General features: G+C 38.6%; 1 protein-coding gene across 1 annotated transcript in view; it reads left to right on the top strand.

Moving 5' to 3' along the window:
* Positions 1-23428, top strand: part of pebp4 (phosphatidylethanolamine binding protein 4) — a 60997-nt gene that overhangs the window by 13366 nt on the left and 24203 nt on the right. Inside the window, exon 4 of the mRNA XM_008419007.3 lies at positions 10874-10969. Coding sequence (XP_008417229.2) covers positions 10874-10969 — 96 coding nt within the window. The remainder of the gene's footprint in view (positions 1-10873; positions 10970-23428) is intronic.

Here is a 23428-nt window from a genome sequence, read left to right as displayed (position 1 = left end):
CTCCCTCCCACCCCATGAAATCCTAATTGTGCCTCGGAGGGCTGGTAGGGTATCTGCGCTCAGCTCTGCTCAACAGGATTTGTGTCTGTGTATGTTAGAGTATGTCTCTTAGCTTGAATACGGATATAACCCTTTCATCGCACAAGCTGCTGATTTTTCATATTTGCCAATAGGCTGATCTTGTGCATCTTTATGTGTAACACATTGAAAGTTCTTTTTTTTCTTCTTGAAATATTTGACATTTCTTCAGATTTAATAGAGAGTTGTCTGAAGGATGAGCCATATTTGAAAAATCTATCTCGCTAGACCAAGTTTAGTCGATATTAAGTGATCAGATGGAGAATTTATAACAGGTCAAACCAGCATCTGTCTTTTCTCCTACTTGAATTATTGCTGTGCATTCATCTATGCAAATCCAGTATAAGATCCTCTCTGGCTGCAGCCGCTTTGCCTCTGGCTTTGATCTGCACAAGTTATCCAGGTTGTTTGACCAAAAAAAGAAAAACAAAAAAAAGAATTGCAACAACATCTATATGGAGATTATTTCTGTAGTCATTAATTGCTACTTGAAAAGGGATTGAGGATTAGCAGTCCTTTACACTACTGTCACCTGTCTCTCCTCTCTTCAGTTGTTGTTTTTTCCTTATTTCAGTATCCGTGCAAGTTGGCAAAAAATAAATAAAAATTAAAACAGGGTGATTTATTCAAATGAATCATCAACGCTGGAATTGATTCAATATGTGCCACATTCAGATGGGTGCTATATTATTCCCTAGGGGAGAGGCAAAGATGGAGCTGTGGAGCTGTTTTATTTGTGCTGTCTTGATCAGTGTGTCAGGCAGAGACGCTGAGCTTGTTCTCAATGAATGGACGAGCCCTTGAACCATAAACCTGTACCTCCTCTGATAACAGTTTTTGCATTGTGATGTAAGTGCCATTCTCTGTGATGTCTTCTCTGACAGCACTAAATATATCAACATGCACAAAATGATCTGTCAAAGGAATCATTTTATTTCAGCCTGTTCTCCAAACTAAGGATTTTTTTTTTTTAGCCGTGTTTGTATGCAATGAACCATACTGTGGATTTTGTTAAGGCTTCAAAGGAAAGCCCTGTATCTGTATTGTGGATGTGTTTGTTCCTATTGTTCAGACTTAATAGTTAAATGACTTTGCTGTGCTCTTGTCATTTATAACAACTATGAGCAATCTTCAAGGACTTCAGTCCCATAAGGAATCCAGTCTAACTGGTTATTCAAGGTGCATAATATCAGGAAAATATTTAGTTGTGATAATTTTGCTAAAAATAACACAGTTCATCTGAAGACGAATTGATGTTTAGTTCCCCTCGGATGACTGAGAATCTACAGCAGCCTGAACTTTTTCAGGAACAAGAAAGCATTTGCCCCCCAAACCCCTGCCAGATGTTAGTGTTCCTCTTTAGCAGGCTACTTAATCCAAAGTTTCCTGTGAAATAGTGTTTGAGCAGTGTGACAGCAGATGGGCTCTTTTTCTAGAAGAAAATGCTGAGAAAAACCTAAACGTTGACAACAGTCTTGTTTAATTCTCAGATGTAAACCAGGAGATTATTTTCATGGTTGAAGAAAACCAAGCGTAATTTTGCGGAAAGGTTTGGGTTACAAACCACAAGGAGGTCTGCCAGCATTTACATCATCATCCCCTCATGACAACAGGACAAAGTGCTGGTTGGGTCCAACCCTAACTCTAGAATCAGCTGCTCATGGGATGTGATGTACCTTCCCTTCTGTCACTTTGTCTTAGAGACACATCTGAACAGCACTGCTTCATTCGGGCCATGGTGGTCCCTTTCAGACAGATGGCGGACTCTCATCCTCTGGATTTAAAAGTCTGGAGGTTTCTTTGCTGTTAGTGCACACTCAAAAAGGGTTGCTACTAGAAGAATAGCACACATTAATGATGAGTGAATAAGAAATAAAGAGCATCTTGTTATGCTAACACAACATAGCTCACATTTCAGAAGGGTAATGTATCCCAGAATTATAATGTTGCTTGATTTGATGGGATCCAGCATCTTTGGGTACTTTCTCTTCAACCCAAGCCCTATAATGGAGAATGATTAACCAAATAAAAGTGGACTTTTGGGCAAATTATAAGTTCCTTTATATTGCCCAGCCAGTGAGTAAAAGGGAGCATGAAGTTAGCCAATCACAGGAGTTCTTTCTTCTCTCCTCACAGATCTGCAACTTCAGGAAGTTATTTTCTCTTTAGATATAGACAATTTATTGTCATTCAATCATACGTTTAAAAAAATACAAATTGAAAGAAATGTCGTTGCAAGGCTTCAATAATACTAAATAAATAATAATAAAAGTATTGATGTAAATATATATAATAGAGCATGAGGGATGAAGCTGTCTTAAACTTAAACACTGTCTGTCAAGAATTGCTCTGCACATGCATCTTTTTAAACACATTTAGTTTTCTCATTGGATAAAATCTTTTTCACTCTCATAATTTTCATGTAATGAACAATCAGTGATTAATTTTACTTGTTTTAATTAAAAGGAAATAAAAAGTTAAAACCATCATGATTTATTACCAATTCTCAAACTCTGAGGTCGCATGTCCTTCAGTGCGATTTTTGCTTTTGGGACCTCTGACGTCTGAAATCGCCACATCTCCCTAATCGCTTCTTGAATTACTCAGAACCCGTGATGACATGGCCCCGATTGTCAGACGGGTGGGCTGGTGACACTGGAACACAGACGGTGCTTGTCTGTTTGAAATATTCTTTTTCGAGCTTCCAAGCCCTGGGCTGTCCTCTCTCCCAGTCTCTCAACACCCAGCTTCGCCCACTGAAATAAGACTTCCATACTGGAAAATCCGGCCGTTCAACTGGCAGTCTGGACTAGGTTCAGCCCACACGACAGGGACCCACCACCATCGCCACCACTTCCACCCCTTTAATAGGCACAAGAGTTTGCCACCCCATGTAGATGCCTTTTGGTTGGCTTCCACGGATGGCGTCAATAGCATCTTCCTACACAAAAGTGACTGAACGAAGGGCACACAAGAAAATGTGGGAATAATTTACACTTTCTCACTGTACTACCATCAGAAACCATAATTAATCATGATAGAAAAAAGGTGGAAGCCATCTTGGCTGGTGAAACACGCAGTGCCTGTGAACAGCCCTGACACCTTTAACAGCTCCATTGGCCAAATAGGAATGGGTGTCAGAGTGCTTACAACTGAGCTCCCTCCATGGCAGCATGTTTCCCTTCGTCTTCAGAATTGTGTCTGCTTCATGATGCTTTTCTGCGACAGCTCCGCAAAGTGCAACTGTCGCACTCCTTTATCTATTTTATCCGCACAATGTGAAATCATAGACAGTCTGTCGAAATAAGACCGATAACGTTTTTTTTTCTTTCTTTTTTTTGTCTTTCACTCTTCAGTAGCTGCCAAAATAAAATGTGACAAACACAACTAGATTCGTTTCGCAACATGAGCAATTTTTAATAATTTCCTATCTAAACTTGACATCTTCAAATGCACATTTGCTGAAGCGAGTGGATATTTATTAACTTTGCATGCATCTACTAAAAACCTCTCAGAAACTTGATTCCCAGATATGTTGCAGAAGAAGTGAGAATGTGCTCACACTTGAACTTTTACAGCCGTCTTGGTGGTAAAATAACAGAAAAATAGCAGATCTTTGACTCCTGGTGTGTGACATGGCTGACAGATTTAATTATGGATATGAATCCAGAGCTGCAATTTGCCCTGTTTGACTTTGTTGTGTTCTCAGCAGTCAAACTACATGACAAAAATATTTCCCTTTTGCCTCATTTAGCACAGACGGAGGCTCACTTTCCCGGCACCTGGCCACTTGCTACTTCGGTGTACCTGTTAGTGGTAGTTACTGTGTCTGAGCATGTGCATTTTGCAGAAATGCTTTCACGGTAGTGAGTAGGTGTATGTGTGTAAAGCCACCACTAGAAAGTGTTGAAAGCCTCAGCTAGCAAGATCGCATCCAGGGTGACTAATAAGCTTAACATGAGCACGGCTGTGTTCGCAAACATGGTGCGCTGAAAGAAGTCTTCAATGTTGAGAGAAATGCAGAAACGATTCCTCAGGCTGCTACTAATTCCTTCACCCCCCTCAAGCTTCAATCAGACTGTGAACCATCTTTCTGTTAGCAGTGGATTTATTGCAGTTACAAACTACAGATCAGAAGTGCAAGACTTAAAAAACAAAGTTCAGGAAAGACTGCCTTTAACTGTTAAAGTTTATCGAGGAGCTGTGCATTTTTTCTTTTTTTTTTTGAAGGTTAGGGGCAAAATTGAATTTACTTTGAGTGGGAAAAAACGCCGGTGTACTGTAGGCCATGAAATGTATTCCATTGTCTCATCTTGCCTTCTGTCATGTGTTAATTTGATTAAAATACTGCATATTTGCATATTTCTATGATCAAAAAGAAAACAAGATTATGCTATTATGTAAACTTGTGTTTGTATTCTGCTCTGATTTCTCTTGAACTGCTGCCTCTTCATAGCTCACTCGCTCTTTCTGTTTGGCTACCAAGCAGAAATCTAGTAGCTGTGTGGCCCTAGAATATGCGGTTGTATCCACACGTGACTTTTCTCTGACCATGTGGCTCCTCAAAGTGTGGATTTATAAGCCACTTCACACTCCATCCCTGTGTGGGAGGACGCTGCGTTTAAAAATAGGCAGGTTTGGAGGTAGTGAGCGGCACACACTACCATCTAAAGAGCTTGATACAAAACGCTGAACTATCGCTACACTCTATATATGTCATTATTTTGTGTCTTGTTGATCATCAATGATTAATCAGGGTCTGCAGCTGAGATCGACTGTTGTGAAATGTTTCCATTACCTTGCAAAAGTTTTCATACCCATTAAAATTTGACCAATTTTGTCGCATTACAACCACAAACTTAATTTTTATTTTTGGGGGATTTATTCTGAAAAGTGTGGCATGCATTTATATTAACCACCCTGAGTCAGTTATACTGACTTTTGGTATTTTGGGGTATGGCTCTATAGTGGTGAACATTTAGGGACTTAAATCTATCTATTCTTCTTTACAAAGTAGTTGAAGCTCATTCAGATTAGATAGACATCGATCTTTAGGTTGTGCGACAGATTCAGGTTCAATTTATGTCTGTCCATAAATAGGTCAATCCATTGTAACTAGTACATTATCATCAATAATCTTATCACACTCTGATGTTCTATTAGAAAACTTGTAGACTTTACTTTGACATGACAGCCAACCTAAGTATTGGCCCTGATTAAATATGACGCAGTGGTTGATCGGTGCACACTAGGCTTTCCCCAATGCAGTGGAACATCATAAACAAGTTTTATATCACACTGTTCATCACACTGTCTGACAGTTGTATCTTCTTGGCAAAACCATGTATTCAATCTGTGTGTTAAAATGCAGAAAACTGAGGTATTATCAATACTGCTTGTACTGAGCAGCGATAAGGTTCCTAAGGTGCTACAGATGAGTTGCGGGGGATGTGCTGTTATTAATGGCAATGAGGACCTTCACACCTGGAAGGTTGGTGACCTCCAGGTGAGTGCCACAGCCTCCCTGGATTCGCCGTCTCATCTCTATAGTCCTTTACTCTCTTCTCTGGATTCAATTACTGCTACCAGGCTGACTTCTGACCCCCCTTTACCACGTTTAACCTCATCTTCTGACCCTAACAGTGTTAACAGTAGTAAACTTCCTTTGTGAACATCCATTTTTATTTCACTCTCATTTGTCTCCTGCTTCTAAATCAACACATTTTGTCAACAATGTCTTGTTGGTTTATTTTGTATCATAGCTGACTGAGAAATTTAAAGTTACTGTAATAGAGGTACATCTCAATTAATTAACGAATTAACAAATTTTATTGTAGTTATTCAATTGAGTAAGCGAAACTTATTGAGTAATATACATAAAAGTGTTTTTTTCTGTTAAATGATTTAAATGTAAAGGAAGTTCCTTAGAAGGTTTGAATAGTTCAAAAGAATAATAAAAGAGAAACTTACAGAAATAAAAATCTACTTGAAGGAATCAATGAACAGGCCAGTTTTCTTGCCTAATTTATATATGAGTGCCTATGTGAAAAAAATATGTTTAAATTTTTGAATTGAATTACTTGCATAAATTAACTTTTCAATTATAGCTAAACTTTCTGAGATCAGACTGTTATCTTGCAAAAACAGAAACTGTTGCTTATATTATGCTTCCTCAGACAAATCTACTTATTCAGCTTTTGCTTCAAAGCTCCCATTTTTCTGTATTTGCAGATTGATCCTTCACCTCACACTAAGCTGCAGTCGATGGTTGTTAAGCCATGGCCGTCTCTTAATCACAACACAGATACCTGTTAATTACCAAATGAGTTCAAGTATTTTTGCTACTTAAACAGGGATTTGGGATCAATGCATTGCTTTGCTCTGGTTTCAGCACTGAGAACAGTTGATTGTCAAGTTGCACATGGTTTGCTCTGCATGCAACGGCTAAAGCAGACACAGGGCAAAGCAATAGGCATATTAATGGACTTCTGCACAGATGACATAGTTTGGTGGTGGGTCATGGATAAAGCATGAACTTGTAAACTCACAGAGGGGCCTCTTCCTTCTCCCTCCCTCTCACTAACTCACCCTCACCCTTCGTAGTGTCATCAGCTTGCAGATCTTCTCTACGAGAGCAGTGATTAGCCATCTCTCTCATTCTCATCCCCAGCAGAGTTCACACAGAGGTAATCAAGTAGATTTTCATCCTTGGAGGCTCTGGTTTCCCCATGCCTTTGTTCTTTGGTATCTCCTTTTTAGCCAAAGTCCTATCTGTTTGATTATATTATCATGGAGTATTGTAATTACATTTTTTGATACATAAATTTCTTTCGGTCACATTTAAATTACTTCTTTAAGTGCTCTTAATGAACACAGGTCCTTTTTTTCTTTCTACCACCAACCAGTGCCAGTGTTAGAGATTCCCAGTTTACTGCAGGGTTGATTTGAGCCGGCGGCATCTGAGGTGTGGTCTTAGTGGACCGTTTTGCTGTGATCACAGCAGGCAGTGGGAGGTTAATCCCAAGAGAATGGAGGCTCAATCTTCCCCCGCCTCCAGTTTTTACCCAAGGCTCTCACATCCCCTGCTGCATAATGGCCCGGCAGAGTTCTGTGGTACCTGAACAGATTTCTATTCTGCTTCAGATTCTCTCATTATTATGACATTTAGCCATTTGGGAGCTGACCTCCAGCCTTTCTGTAAATATGTAAATTAAATCTGAGATGTGCAGCAAAGTGAACAAAGATATTGGATATTCAGTGTCTTGGAAAAGTCTTCACTCCCATTTGAAATTGAGCACAATTGGTCCATTACTAGCACAGAAATTACTATATTTTACGGAAATTTCATGTGATAAACCAATACAAGGTTATAATTAGATATAACCTTGAAGATTTGCTTTTGTTTTTTAAACAAGTGTCATTCTGAGAAGTGTGGCATGCATTTAAATTCTGGCACTTTTACTCTAATATCCCTAAATAAAATCAGTCACCTAATTAGTAATGAGGGCATCAATATATGTTTATATGCAGTTAATTCATGTGTAGTATATGTGCTTATATGTACAGCTGTGAGGGAACGAAAGGAATTTATTCTGATTTGGTAGAACGGTGTCAGATGACAAAACTTGACAAAAAGAAAGTGCTGTGAATAACTTCATATATTTATCATTGATACTGATTATTTGAAAATAGAGTAAAGGACAATTGGTAACTTACCAAAACATCGCTGTCCATCAAAACTGACAAGACAGTCAAGGGAACCACAAGTCTGGTATTTTTGGAAAAGTGTGAATAAAAAAGCCATTCAGTTTATATTTTGTCACAAATCCTGTAGAGTAGAATACCATGTGTGGAGTAAAAATAACACTACACATCTGCATGAAAATACCTTCCCCACTCTGAAGCCTGGTAGTGGTAGCATAGTGCTGTGGGGACGCTTCAGTAAGGACAGAGAAGCTGGTCAGACAGTTGATAGGATGGAATATATATTGGGTGATCCTGGAAGAAAATAAAAGGTTTAACAATAGCGCTGATATTCACCTATGAATGAAAGCTCCTACAATGGTTTTGATAAAAGTATATTTATATGTCAGAATGGCCCAGTCAAAGTCAAAACCTAAACCAGTGTTTTTGCAAAGGATTAATTCATGGGGACTGAATCCAAAAGCACTTACAATATTTTATTTGAGGCAAAAAATACTATCATTTTCTTCCCACTTGTTTGTGGTTGTAATCGGACAAAATAAGTTTTAGGGATATGAATACTTTTGCAAGGCACTAAGTATTTAGGTGCTAGAGTTAATCCTAAATATTAGATTTAAATAGCTCCAGTGTAGGTTAATTTTACATAATCGTCAAGGTGAAAATCTTAATGAGTAACTTAATGATCCCGAGGAGTAAGACAGCTAAACAAGCTCCACATTTTAAGGGAAATTGTGTCCCTTCCAGGACGGAGCGTTTTGATATACATTTAGTTTGCTCTAGCCCTGAGAAATTATTTCAGATGGCAGAGTATGCATCTGTTTTTCCCTGGAGTCTTTCACACATATCTGTGTGTAATTAATGTGAATTTTGACAGATGGAGGGAAAAAAAATGTCCGCATAAGAGAGAAGGGTACATGCCACAATGTGTGAAGTGCAAGCTTGATGGGAGCTTCTTGTATTATATTCGCTGTCCATGCCAGCTGGACTAGCAACTAGAGAAATGTTACAGGTAGAAATTCAAGCTTTAAATATATGCGGAAATCACAGAAATTCAATGGCCACCATAAATAGGTTGGTGGGTTTTTTTTCCTCTCGTTACTGTTGGAAATTAATGTGAAACGCTTTTAGTATTGTACTAAATTTAGCTTCATAAAAATCTAAACATATCCTATATCATGTATCTGCATGCAGGGTAATTTTCATGAAACATCCAAGAAAGTGCAATTTTGCTCAATAGTAATTGTGACTGGAGGTCATTTTTTAAATTAAAAGCTTAATTTGCCTTTTAGGCTGTATGTGCGTGTGCTGTTGTTTGAAACCGTGCTATTTCTGAAAGCATCGGGGTCTGACTTAGATATTAGTATAACTACATTATCACACTTTTTTTTTTCCTGCCTGGTAGCAAACATGTAAAAATGAGGATTACAACTCTGGAGAAGGCAACAGGTCATGGTTGGTAAGCTGCCCGGGGGGGTCACTGATATAGAGTCACTTTTGACAGGCTGTGGAGGAGGCTCTATTGTTACTGGTGTGTCTGGATGTTACCTGCAGGCACTATCGCTGAGACTACAGTATTATCCTATTATTAGGCTTAGTTGTTTACGCATATTACTGCTTGTCAGGTAGGCAGAGAATCCTTCTGAAAATGAGCATCTGGAGAAAAAAATACATGACTACTTCTTTATCTCATTCAAGTACATCGGCTTAGGATAATTTTCTGAGGCCTGTAAGAATGTCTTCATAGGACAAAACAAACATAAATTTAAGATTTCTGTTTACAGGGAAGCACTTGATCCTTTGAAAATGTTTTACCACACCGCCAACAGTGTTATTTGGCAGTCGGCATTAGAACGCAAGAAAAGCTGCACCTGTTTTTTTATGTGTTCGTGCTGATATCATTATGGTCTTTGCTTCAATTGAAAGTGCATATACTGTAAGAGGGACACTGTGTCGCTGTTTGTAGAGGAAGTGAACAAAATAAAAAAAGCCCATCATATGGTCTGGCAGATTTTGGGCACCAGACCAGGGATGACAAATGTGCTCTTGCAATAATTCAATCTGCTCTCATAATTCTCTAACTTTTAGGGACAGACAGAATGAAGATTTTTTTTTTTTTTTTTTTTCCGGCAATTAAGCCGCCAAATCATCGTCCAATAACTGTGATCAAGTGTTAGTTAAGATGCTTTTTCTCTCCATTGACAGATTGAGGGGTATAAAGATACTTGGTGAGTGGCAGAAAGTTACTGTGAATATGTTAACGAGACGATTCTGGAGTCGCGTCCAAAACGTTGTCATTTTGTTTATGTCACAGGGAGGATATTAAGTTTAAGTAGTGACAGAAGGGACGGCACTTGTTTGAGAAAAGAATAAGAAGATCAGCTACAGTTGATGTTCTCACATATTTCTCACTTTTAAAATTGTTTTTTCATGTTAAGCCAATATTTTAGGCTTGACAGTTAAACTTAATAATGAAAGAAAAGTCCTAAATCTTACTTTGGGAGGTTGTTGGAGAGATGCACTAATCTTGCTTTTCCTACCTGATAACGATTCTGAGAATTTTCTCTGAGGCCAATAAACACCTAATGGAGGGAATACATTTCTGCAGGTTTCTTGACAGAGGTGGCAGTTTTGAAGCGAACAGAAAATTTAGCATTTACAGGATTTTTCACATTTGTACATCAAAACATGCATCTCTAACCTTTCATTACAAAACTCACAAAAGTAAATCAAAGTGCCTTCTGTTAGTTAATGCTTTCATAGACTAAAGATAGTGGAATTTCTTCATTTTGATGCATTATTATGAATCAGTACCTCTGCTTTCATTCATTCATTCATTCATTCATTGATGAATCTCAAACTTATTAAATAAAGTTAATGACACAAGAAGAAACTCAACAACCGAATCACAAAACTGAATCAAAAAATAACAGTATTAGATGGAGAACAAGAAGGTCATACAGTAATAAAAAAAGTAAACATTATGAACAGCACACCCCAGGCAACTATTAGAACCGGTTTTGGAGCCAATGAAAACATGCCTGCCTGTGTTTAAAAAGTAATAATGTGTAAATGTTTGTATGTTTACATGTAGAAAACGATGTACGTCCTGGTGATGGTTGATCCTGATGCTCCCAGACGCTCCCAGCACCCTGCTTACTGGAGACACTGGTTGCTTGTGAACATAGAGGTACAGTAAGTCTCCCAGAACTTCTGCTCCTTTACCTCTTTGGTTTTGCCGATGGTGATACAGGCGGCGCTTTTTATTGGATTAGAAAGTCATACAGTATCATTGAAATTTACAAAGTTGTGTTTGGTTGCTTGCTAAATTTTTTTTTTTTTCAAAGTGTGCATTTTCATAATCTCATGGTCTCATTTGGCACATCTCATGTTTACATCTGCATCAGGGCCGATCGTAAAGCCGAAAAATTATGAATGGTTTTTTAAGCCGAACTTGGTTACAAAAAAACGGTGCCAAGTTTGAAAATGTTAATTTTTCATATCATGTATCTTGTGCAATAAATGCCTGTGACAAAAGTGTGGGAGTAAGTCTTTCTAAATGGCTGTGAAAGTTTGCAAGGCCCTGTCAGCAGCAATTTCCCTCTGCTGCGCAGTGCCTGGGACGTGTCAATGCGAGCGTGTGAGACTGAGATTGGGGAGAGCAGCATGCGAGGCGCACACTTTTCCTCCCATAGTGCTCCAGTCCCTCAGCTCCCCCTTCAGTGGAGAGATCTTGGCAGAGTGTCCTCCCTTCATCTGTTCCCCCAGGCAGAGCAGCTCCCCCAATGATCCACACTTCTCCATATTTTACACCCCCGAAATGGGCACGGCTCCGATCCCCTTATTTCTCTTCATATTTCACTCCTTTTTATCCATTCGCTTGTGTGTTTTCGCATTCTTGCATTCTAACGCCAAATGCATGTTGAGTTGTTGATTGCCTCAAATATTTTGAGGTTTGCAGACATTTTTTATAATCCCTTGGGAACTGGGAGATCAACCCAGTAGATTAGAAACTAGGGGTCTGAAAAGCAAGATCACAAAGCTGCTTCAGAGATGTATCGCTGCTCCCTTTAATTATTTTTTTTTAAAGACTTGGTTTTTAAACTGAGTGAGAGCCGCATCGATTCAAAGATCCAAAAGTGTTGAATTTGCGAAGAGCTCACAACAGGTTTAAATTTAGCGTTTTTTGATTTGTTCTGCATAAAATTGCTCTTAGGAAATCATTTTTGCAGCCGTGCTGGAAAGCGCATTAAAGATCGAGTGGTGTTTTTTTTTTTCTCTCTAACTTATCTATATTAACAATAAAATCCCAGGTAGGTGATGAAGTATGTCACAAAAATGTAAAATTTTCAAAAAACACTGGAGGAAAATAAGATGCTATTTCTGCTTTTTTTGAATATGAAATGATAATATCACAGGTGGCACTATTAAATACTATGGTGCATGAGTGTGTGTATTTACTTAAAAAAACACATAACCCTCTTTCCTCACTGTCTGGTACATTAAATCAGATTAACCGTATTAGGGCAGTTAGTATTATCAAACTAATTAAAAATTTAATAAATGTAAGAATAATAAAGATTGTTTTTGTTTTTTTTACCATATTTTCTGCACTATAAGGCGGACCGGATTATAAGGCACATCTTCAATGAATGGCCTATTTTAAAACTTTTTACAAATATAAGGCGCACCGCATTATAAGGCACATAGAACAGACGCTACAGTAGAGGCTGGAGTTACGTTATGCATCCACTAGATGGAGCTGCACTAAAGTGAATGTCAACAAAACAGTCTGACTCCGGTCGGCAAGGAGAGCCTTCCGCGACTGGGCCGGGGCGTGGCTGGACGATGGTCACCCTTCTCCTCAATATTGGTCCATATATAAGGCGCACCAGATTATAAGGCGCACTGTCGGCTTTTGAGGAAATTGAAGGTTTTTAGGTGCGCTTTATAGTGCGGAAAATACGGTACTTTAATTAAATTTAAAACTTATTTTTTCTAACGTAGCTGGTAGAATTGCCTTTGACTTGGATCACATATTTTGATCATCCTTCTACAAACTATCTGAAGTTTAATGATTTTCCTTCACCTTCTGACAAAACTGGAGTCTCTGAGCTAGGTCTCAGGCCGTCCTGCTCACACACCCTGTCAGCTCCACTAATAAATAGTTGGTAGTAACTCAGAATCCTGATGCCACATTGCAATTGGCTTGGTTGATTGCTTTGAGAAACTGTTTATTTGGAAATATCATTTGTGCTAAAGTTAAGTGTTTGTCTCAAGGTTGAGATCCGAGTCCATTATTACACCTAGATCTCTTGGTTTGGAGTTACCTGGTGACTATTATGTCATCTTCATAATTATGATAACTATTATTATTAATTGTTCTGACCTGAGCTACCTGGAACATGTCGATATTACTTAAGAGGGGCTCAAGTTGTAACCTTTCAGTACCTGGAATGGGATTTTTGTCTGGTCCGATGAAAAGAAGAAGCCCGAGTTCTTTAGAAAAGACTCAAATGAGTAAAGCACTTTACCTGCAAATTCAACCCAGCTCTCCAGTTGCTTCAAAAATGTGCCATGGTCAATAGTGTCAAATGCTTCTCTGATTCAACAGAACCAACATTGTGGTTCTTTATTTATGTGGAGGCCTGTCTCCATACTGTGGTGAGCACATTTATTTAGGTGTTGAAACACACCTTTTTGCCATTATTTTGCTGATGAATTTAAGGTTTGAGATTGGCTTGTAATTCTGTAAAATAAATCTTAGTAGTTAGCTATTTCCTCATGTGATTTCATCAGAGGCTGAGGTAGAAAAACCTTTTTGATATAGAAATGTGGACTTGAATAAAGCATGTTTCATACCTGCATAAAGGTTGTTATTTTTAAAAGGTACTTTCAGTCTGACAAACAAACCTCATTCATTAAATTTAAACTTGTATCTGAAGTTGGTTTGGTCCATGTTATGTAAACAACATAGTAGTTACTTCATTATTTACCTCATTTTAAGGACAGACTGGTATACTGCTAAAAGAAGAAACAATCATTTCCGCTTCATGAAATTTCACCTTTAATTTTTATTCTCAAGCCTGTGAAGAAAGCTCGGTATATTCACAAGCTGTGAATACACAAATATCTTTCAAGCCTTCAGATAGACGACATTCTCTCAAGCAATTCAATTTCCTGTCACTTGTGTGGGTGTTGACCTGCTCTGCCCATGTTGGATTGGCCAATGTGATGAGATGTTTTTCTGATTGTGACTGGTGGTTGGTCAGAAGGGTTAATGAGCCTTTTGAGTGAAGGCAGCTGTAGTGGGAGGTGTTTAATTGACCAGGGTGGCCAGGTGACACGACACAACCTCCATGTTGTTTCAAGTGTCAATCTGAATACGCCGGATTTTCTTCAAGCTCAAGTCTTTTGAATTTGTGAATGAACACATACTTCAGCAAACTAATGAGTGCTGATTAAAGAATAATTAGTTCCTTCTTCTAAAGTGTAAAGAGTGCTGCTCAATAATATTCTTGGCATGTTTGTTGATTTTAACTCTGAGGTCATGGTTTCAAATGTCAAACGGATCTGTGTTTACTTTTTCCACAAGTCAAATAATATGAGCTGCAGCAGCCATATTCTCTTCATATATATTCATGGGTCCAGGGTCATACAACCTTGCCCTGGTTTGCAGATGTATCCATAATTACTGTGTATTCTTTGGAGTTGTAAAGATAAAGATTTACATAATTCAGCCGAAAGCGAGGTGAGGTCAGCCTGGACCGAGCAGCGAGCCGCAGCACATTTAAGCCAATCCCTCAGTTAAAGTCTCATTAGAGAAGAAAAAGAAGCAACAAGGACACGCTGAAGTACCTCGTGCGTTGCTGCTTCGCTCACTTCTGCTTCGAGTACAAACACAACACATGGCTCTTCACTTAACAAAGCATGTGTTGAGGATCTCCTTGCTTTATGTCAGCCATGCCAGAACTCTCTGGAGAGCACAACTTGTAATATTTGAATATTTGTTGCCAGGTTCTGTGCTGCTTATGTACAACATTATAGAGAATGTAGACATAAACATTGCTTCCTGACATGAGATGATTTAATGGGCAACTTTTAACCAAATAAGACCCTTTGAAAGGGCTGTTTTCTGTACAATATTCTTATTCAGCTATTAGATTTTTTTTTAAATTATGTCTTACAGAAGTTATAAAAATCTTTCCTGTCAGCTTTTATATTGGTCTGACAAAATAAGCAGGTCCATTGACATTGTAAGATGTCTTAATTTTAAGTCCTATAAACTTATTGCATTTAAAGATGTACAAACAATATATTTAAACCTTGGGGGATTTATGGGTAAAAGGTGGTGATCAACAAAACATTTAGCAATAATAAATCACATTATGCAAGCTACTTATTTCAATGGGAGGAATTTGTTTTAGAGCAATTCTAAACATTATTAAAGGTTTAATATAGAGCTATAATTATTCATAATTTTGGACAGTACAAGTCTAGTAAGTATTTTTTTTTTTACCAACATGCCTCTTTGGACTGGATGTTATGTTAATGGCCCAACCAGAGTCCTGAGTTGAATCTGACAGAAACTGTGGAGACAGCTACAGATTGGGGTGATGGCAAAGAGGTCTTCCAACTTTCAGGACTTAATTATTTTCCTGGTAAATTTACTGAACAGTAAAACACTGCGAGTGTGAGATGCTTGCAACATACAGCTAGTCTGAAAACAATGCTCTGCTCACCGAAACAAAAACAAAACAAAAAAATCTGATATTTCTCACACATAAAAGAAAAAATAAGATGTAAATGTTAAACCTACACCTTGCTTTTTGCCATTTCTGCAACTGTCTTCATCACTTGTTGCCTTGTCTCAGCTGCTTGTTGTATTTCACAAATACCAACATCAGCACATCTTTACAGGCATGCAGAATAACAATGCAGAAGTTACAAACAATAAACAATCATAATTTTATGTTTATATCAACTGTCAAGTCTTTTATCACATCTTTAGTTTGGTCTGCCAAGAACAATTTATTCCACCAATTAAGTGCAAACTGTGTGGCTGGATGTCTTGTCTTCTCTCACCAGCTGTCCACTTGCTTTTAGAATAACATTATTAGATGATGGATATGCATTTTCAATGCAGCTGCCTGTTATGATTGACCCTCTGAGCTACAAAAACAGTCATTTAGAATATTCTTCAACACGCACCCGCGTTTTCACATGAATTATGGACAATTACCAAAATAAGCGTACAACAGATTGTTGTCTCGCTCTCCGAGTCAAATTCCAGATTGTGAGCCTCTCCCTCTTTCTCTCTGCTCTCCTGGAGTCTAAATCAATACAGATGTTCCGGTGAGGACTTGCAGTAATAATTACTGCAACAAGCAAGTCATTTGGATCCGAATGGAGTCAGTTTATATAAACATAACACTAGGAGATACTTTTTTCTCCTTAATGCAGTAGTAAAATTATCTTCCGTGCTCTTAAGAATAAAAAAAGAAGTTCATTGCTGTTACATAGTATCAGGTTTTACTTATGTGTAACCTAAGACGTCCCTTGCTTAAAGGTGTGTCTCTGCAAAATGAATCTTTCTTAGAATGTTTTCTTTGTGAACACAAAGTTGAAGGTCAAAGGTTTTGCTTTTTGTTTATACAATTCAGAATCTCCTAATCAGTTCTAGATAAGGTCACTTTAAGTTCTGTTTACGCAGCATATTGTGTGATCTTTTGGTCCCCCAATACAATCATATGATTATTGAAAGCCAGATGGACATCTGATTATTATAGTGCACGGGGGGATATGCATGCTTTAACATCCTCCTCTATTGTTGCAGCTCCCAAAAGAGGAAGGAGCCTGTGTTCTTCTGCAGCTCAAGCAAACACTAACAGTGGAGTATTGTGACGGTATTAGACCAGCTGGCTTTGTGTTTGTGAATTCTGCGGCCTGCAGAGATCATCTGCTCCACACCTCAACATGTCCTTTAACTGCTAACTATTAGACGTGTAACCTCTTTACAGCTTTTAATTTGGTGCTAAACTCATGAAATGATAACACTTTGGTTGTTTTGTCTCTTATTTTTAATATACACTGTTTGGTGATGAGGACAAAAGCTCTCATCCATCCCAAAAAAACCCCAACAACAATAAAACTACACGTTTTTAGTGTGATTAGTAATTCCAATGTGTCAGATTTTGCTTAGCACCAGAGCTCTAGAATTGAATTCATTTTATTTATATAATGATTTATTTTATTTATAAAATAAAATAAATAATTTATTTTATTTATTGTGTTTTTAAAAATAAATAGGTAAAATGTGGTCATCACACACCTTTGAGCATGGCATGTTCTTACATGTTGAAGACTACCACAAGTGACACTTTAAGATTTTTTTTTTTTTAAAGTCCACGTAACACATCATTACCATCTTAGGAGGATAAAATGATTAGATTACATTTCGAATGTTTGCAGAAGCCCTGGAGTTTGTTTTTGCGAAACAGCCCATACATATTCTTGCATTGTTCTTTTTTTCTGTAACCGTACCTACTGTGCATGTAATGATTTAAGTGTTAATTTTTCTGACAGACAGCTGCCCCCATATGGAAGCCAAAAACAGTCTCCCAGAGGCCAGTCGAACCATCGCTAGCTGCACTGCTAGAACAAAGAAGCAATAGTATTATTCATAATTAAACTCTTATTGTGTGCTCTGCTGAATATTTCCATTCTTCTGCCTCTCTCCTGCTCACTCTCGTTCCCCCTCTAAATACTTTGCACCTCGCGGTGGGAACATCTGTCTGGCGTCAGAGTGGAGCCTGGCTGTGCAGATTGGAGCAGGTAGAGGAGCACATTGTAGCCCGGCTAATGATGAGAGTGTCTGCCCTCTCTCTTGGAGGAGACGCAAGCTGCTGCTTCACGCTCGCTCACTCCACTCATACGCCCAGGGAAACAGATTTCCAAACATATGCAGTATGTTTTTAATCCAGTTGAGCACTTCAATCCCCAGCAAACACAAATAACCTTACGGGACATCCATATCTTATGACAAGGGGGTGGGCGCAAAGCAAGTGAACAATTTTCCTTTTTAATGTGATTTTTTCTTTTTTTTTCTCCATCCCAAAGTTGCCAAACATGCTCTTAACCCAGGTTAACAGTTTGGTTGTTTATGGTTTCAGAAACTTTTACGCAGAACTGCGTCCTTGCTTCAAATCATGTGATGCAACTTTATTAAATCTAAACTCCACTGACTGCACCTGTTGCCGTCCTTTGTTTAAATGTAAAGCTAGAGAATGAACGCGTTTTACGAACAGATTGTTGTAATTAGCATACATGCAAATTAAATCTGTTAATCTGATTAGTGAAATGTTTTTTTTATGTGCAGTACTTTGCAAAAGTATTCATACCCCTTGACCTTTAACTTTTGTCGTATTTCAACACCAAACTTTCCCAAAGTGTTTTTGTTGGATGTTATGTTATAAACCAACAAAACATCTTTATAAATTGAAAAGGAAACGGTAACACACGGTTTTCCTTTCTTTTTACAAATAAGAATTGTGGCATACATCTATAGTCATCCCCTTCACTTTAATACCCATAAATTAATCCAGTAAATCTGATTATCCACACAGGATAGTAAATAGTGTTGATCTGTACGTTTGTGTGTGCGATTAAATCTCAGCTCTGTAAAAGCATCAAAGTTTCATTACAAAACATTAGTGACCAAATAGCATCATGAAGACCAAGGACTACACCAGACAAGTTAGGGATAAACCTGTGGAGAGGTTTAAATCAATGTTAGATTGTAAAATGTTATCCTAAGTACTAGATATCTGATGTTTAATTCATCATTTGAAAAATAGAAAGAATGATGGTACGACTGCAAACTTACCAAGATATGGCCATTTACCAAAAATGATAGACTTACCAAGGAGAGTGTTAAAAATGGATGAAGGAGCTTTGATCAGTATGCCCTACCTCGCTCCAGATGTAAATCCAACTAACAATCATTAAATGAATTAACAGTTCATTAACAAATTTATTATGGCTAAAAATATATATATATCAATCAATCAGAAAACTATTACACTTACAAGTATAAAAGTTTGTTCTACAAAGTCTTGACTATGGGGGCTGACTATAAATGCATGCAATGTTTTGAAAATATTTTTTAAACCTTTGAAAACCATAAATTAACTTGTTCCCACTTCATAGCTATGATTTCATTAGGTTTGTCTCATAAATCCCGTGAAAAATACTCTGAAATCTGTGAATGTGACATGGTAAAATGTGAACTCTGCACTTAAGGCACTGAGTTTGCAGCCCAAATGTCAAAATGTTAGCTTTCAAAGTGTAAAACTTTGATGTTAAGGTCTATATCAAATTGGCTGTCACAAAATTTAAAAGCAAGTACTGCTTTTTTTTTTTTTTTTTTTTAACAATCAGAACCCTCCCTTGTTACAAGTCAACAATGGTCCTTAACACTAAAGCGCAGCTGGAGGTGCTTAACATTTGGAGCATGTGCTCATCCTGTCAACTGCAGCCAGATAAATGTCGGAGGTGGTGCTACATGGAGTTCAGCTTTGGGAAGTCATTCTTCACTAAACCTCATCAGATTTACCTCACAGCTGTTCATGTGCTTATGCTTGTTAGCTCCGGCCTTTTTTTTTAGTTGTACACATTGGTCTATGTTTGAATGTACTTGCATTTAAGCTTTTTTTTTTTTTTTTTTTTCGTTTTTTTTTTTAGATGACAGCTCAGGGCTTTCTGGCACTTCTTCTTACTTTCCGACATCAGGGCCCTTACCCTGACCCCCCATCAACTCCGTGGACAAACCTCTTCTAATATTATCGCGCTATCGCCACTTATTAACAAACAGGTTCTTCTTCAGTGTGGGCTGCTGCTCTCACTGTTCTCTGCCACCTAAAGGGAGAATTACATAAGAATCCTCCGCTCAGTTGTCAGCTCCATCCCCCGTCCATATACTACAAACGCAAGCACATACACACACATTTACACGCACACACACACTGCGCTGTACAGTAGCTGATAACCTCCCAAGCCTTTTGCTATCTCGGTAAAAACTGACCTCCCTGCTTTGGCTGCTGTGGTGAGATGATTGAAGAGGTTTCACTGCACCGAGAACATGAGCTGCTGTGGTTTACAATTAAAATAGGGAATGCTGATCAGGGTTCTGGCAAAGAAACAATCACACATAAATTACAGTTTTTACATAAAGCCTGATGGTGTGCTTGAGGAACCTATATTCCTGTTGATGCTCCTGTTTGATTTAAGACTTTTTTTTCTAAGGAAAAGCATAGTTATTGCATTTAAAGATTTGGTTTACTGTTCGTCATTTATTTCTAGCTCGGATATACAGAATAACGATCACATTCCAAGAAAACAAGGACAACCTGGAAAGCCCTCTCTGATCCAGTCTGTCACACTAAAGCCTAGTGGGGGGGGGGGGTGGGAGCAAGTTGGACCTTATCCATGTAAAGAGCAGTTTAAAAAACCGCTTGCTCTGTACACATAAAGGCACTTCTTTTAATATGTGCCCCCTTTCTTCACACCCACGGCCATTGTGTATAAAATCCTGTTTTTCCTGAAAAGATTTCTAGTCGCAGCCGCAGACAATGTTCCCCCACACAAGCTGTCGTCTTTGTCATACCCCCCTCCCCTCCACTTCAGTCAGGAAAACAGGATCTTTGGCAGTCGGCCCCGTGTGCAAATTTTTTTGTGTGTTTGGAGGGTACAGGTGGAGGGGGCAGTGGGCTGGAAGGGGAAAGGAGGGGGATGTTGATGGAGTTAGCCTACCTGTTCCTCCTGTAAAGTGGTCAACTTTGAGTGATGTGCTGGAAGGTGTGGGCACAGGAACTGGAATGGGGTAGAAAGGGGCGGGTAAATGAACAAATGTCAGGGTTGGTGGGGGGCTGCCGGGGCTGCGGCTTTGGAATACGCTTCCTCTTCGGGGTGTCTCCTGATACGGTGCGGCGAAGGGGATTGAGTCATGCTGATAAAAACAACTCACTAACAATTATGCTCACCTAAAATAGCCCTTACTTAAGTATACAGCAAATCTTGCCAGTTAATTGTACACAAAACAAAGAGTTGACAAAAGACCTCCTGAAGCCAACATATTTTTCCTGTATTTTGGCATGCTAATTAAGTGTGACAGCCATGAATGCAAAGTTGGCAGATATTATGGTGGCCTGTCTAACTTCGTGTGCAGATTATGACTGGATTCTAAAACTATTACTAAAGTAGAGCAAGTGCAAAAATGCAGCTGAGGCTGAGTTGCGTGTTTTAGAAAGTGCCTAAACAGCTCAGATTGTGTATAATGAAATAAAAAACACTCTCACTTTGGGAACAATTGCTGCATTTATCTGCTAATGTAATTTGGTTCTGTGTGCATTGCTGTAAGAGTACCAAGGTTTTTGATATGGATACAAATCAAACAACAATGCTTGGCTTAGTGTTAGTATTATTAAATAATGTGCCCATTTCTTTGAATGCTACAAGTGTGTAACAAGAACTCACACTGAACAATAGATGTTGCAATTCTTTGCACATTACAATCCGTATCTGCAAGGGATTTGGTGATAAAGTTCCTATTATTCCTTGGAACAGTTTGAAATGACAAAGAAAAAAAAAATCCCCTTTCACCATAAAGAAACCATCTCATCCACGTTAGGCTTTCATAATTTAAGTAAGATCGGAACATTTCGTCTAAATAATTCTCCGGATTTGTTCAACTTGTGCTTATTGATATGCTCTTGGACTAACAACCAAAAAAAAAAGGACCTCTGATCCTTGCTATTGACCATCATCATAGCCGAGAGGTTTGTTGCAATGTTGTATTTTTATGCTACACTTGGTGAGAAACCTGTTTACATTCCAGGGTGCCGTATAGTTCACTTCTCTCCGCGGCTCAGTCAGATTCCAAAGCGCTGTATAGATTTCTTTCAGCTGATGAAATTAAAAAGACAGTAGTTTGTGTGTGTGGTGTGCCTTCCAGCAACGTGATTTGCCTGCGAGTTCACGATACGGGTTGAGAGGGGAGTTCCTTTGGGGGGGATTAAATAGCTCCCTCTCTTCGTTCCCTCCTCCCCTGCCCTCCATACTTGCAGAACACAAACAGCTTGCAGGGCTGTGCAGTACTTGTACAACATGTTTTGCCACAGCGCTGCTCACAGGTAACAATAAGCTGAGGTCAGAGGTTAAGAGGGATTGTGGAGCGCGGATTGTTGTGTGTTCCTGTGGCGAGCATGGTGCACACACAGGCACGGGAACCAGCGCCCAACCGTGTAGCTGGGAGAAAGTAAGGGTGAGACGCAGGGAGCCGAGTTGTCTTTAAGGGGTTATCATCCAGAACAAGACCAACTCTGGTTACATGAAGATATGTTTTTGGTCTGTGCACTGTAATGCCAGAGCAGTCTGAGTTTGACTTCTTTTCCCTGCAAGAATAGAGGGTTACGTCAATGTCCTTGAAGAACTGCACGGATTACCGCTAATATTCCTGGTCAGTAATTTAATCAGCCCTCTTAAAACAATGTGAAGATTGTTTAAAAAAAAAAATACTTGAATTTATTAGCTTTTTACTCCTACTGAACACACATCTCTTTTATCATATCAACACTTTTTTATGCACAAGCTAAACATCAGCTGTGGTGTTTCTGATCTGCTGGTTTCGGGTACATAAAATTAAGGTCAAACTATCTTTTTTGTTGTTGTTGCTAATACCAATATTTATAAATCTCAGGAGCCAAAATTCAACCAAAAATTAATTTTATTTTACAAGGAGGATCAAATCTGTTGAGACATTTCAGGTGACATGTATTATGTTCCCAGATCTTCTCTGCCTCACACCCACAGAGATTATTTTCCAAATACAGCAGAATACATCAGAGCTTCTTGTTGCTAGACCTGCCGCCTGGCAGGACTCGTTTCTCCCTGAGCCACAGCCAATTAAAGGTTTGCTATTACAGTACCTAGCAGAAATTTTTATATCTCTTAGACTTTTTCACATTTACACAAAATACTCAAATGTGTTTTATTGGGGTGTTATGTAATGGACCAACAGAAACTAGCGCGTAATTATGAAGTCACAGGTAAAGGGATTTTAAAATGACAAAATGGTCAAAATACTTACTTGACTAATGATTGTGCACACAGTGTAACTCCCATTAGACGTTACTCAATATGTGTGTAATGTAATCTCAGTATAAACCCAGCTGTTCTGTGAAGGCCTCTGAGGTTTGTTGAACAAACAGCTTTATGAAGACTTATTCCCAAATCAGATAGGTCATGAATAATATTATAGAAAACTTAAGAGAGGATCACGATATAAAAAAAAAATCTAATCTGTTCATTCACTGAACAAAATGTCCCTGTTGGGGCAAGAATGTATTTACTCTATCCACTACATATTGTGGAGTATTTTTCTGAGGTCTTTTGAATCTGCCGTTAAAAATAGAAATAGTATGGCACAGCTGCAAACCTGGAGGAAAAGGGAAGCTGGTCACTGCTGACAGGAAGATGGATGGAGCTAAATACAGAGCGATCCTGAGAGCAAACCTGTTAGATGCTGCGAAAGACTGGAAACTGGGATGGAGTTTCTCCTTCCAGCTAGAAGACACTAAACGTGCTGCCACGG

This window comes from Poecilia reticulata, chromosome 9 (genome assembly GCF_904066995.2).
Source record: "Poecilia reticulata chromosome 9, P_reticulata-male-v2, whole genome shotgun sequence".
NCBI lineage: Eukaryota > Metazoa > Chordata > Actinopteri > Cyprinodontiformes > Poeciliidae > Poecilia > Poecilia reticulata.
Note: the sequence above shows the minus strand (reverse complement) of the source record. Positions and strands in the feature narration are given on the sequence as shown.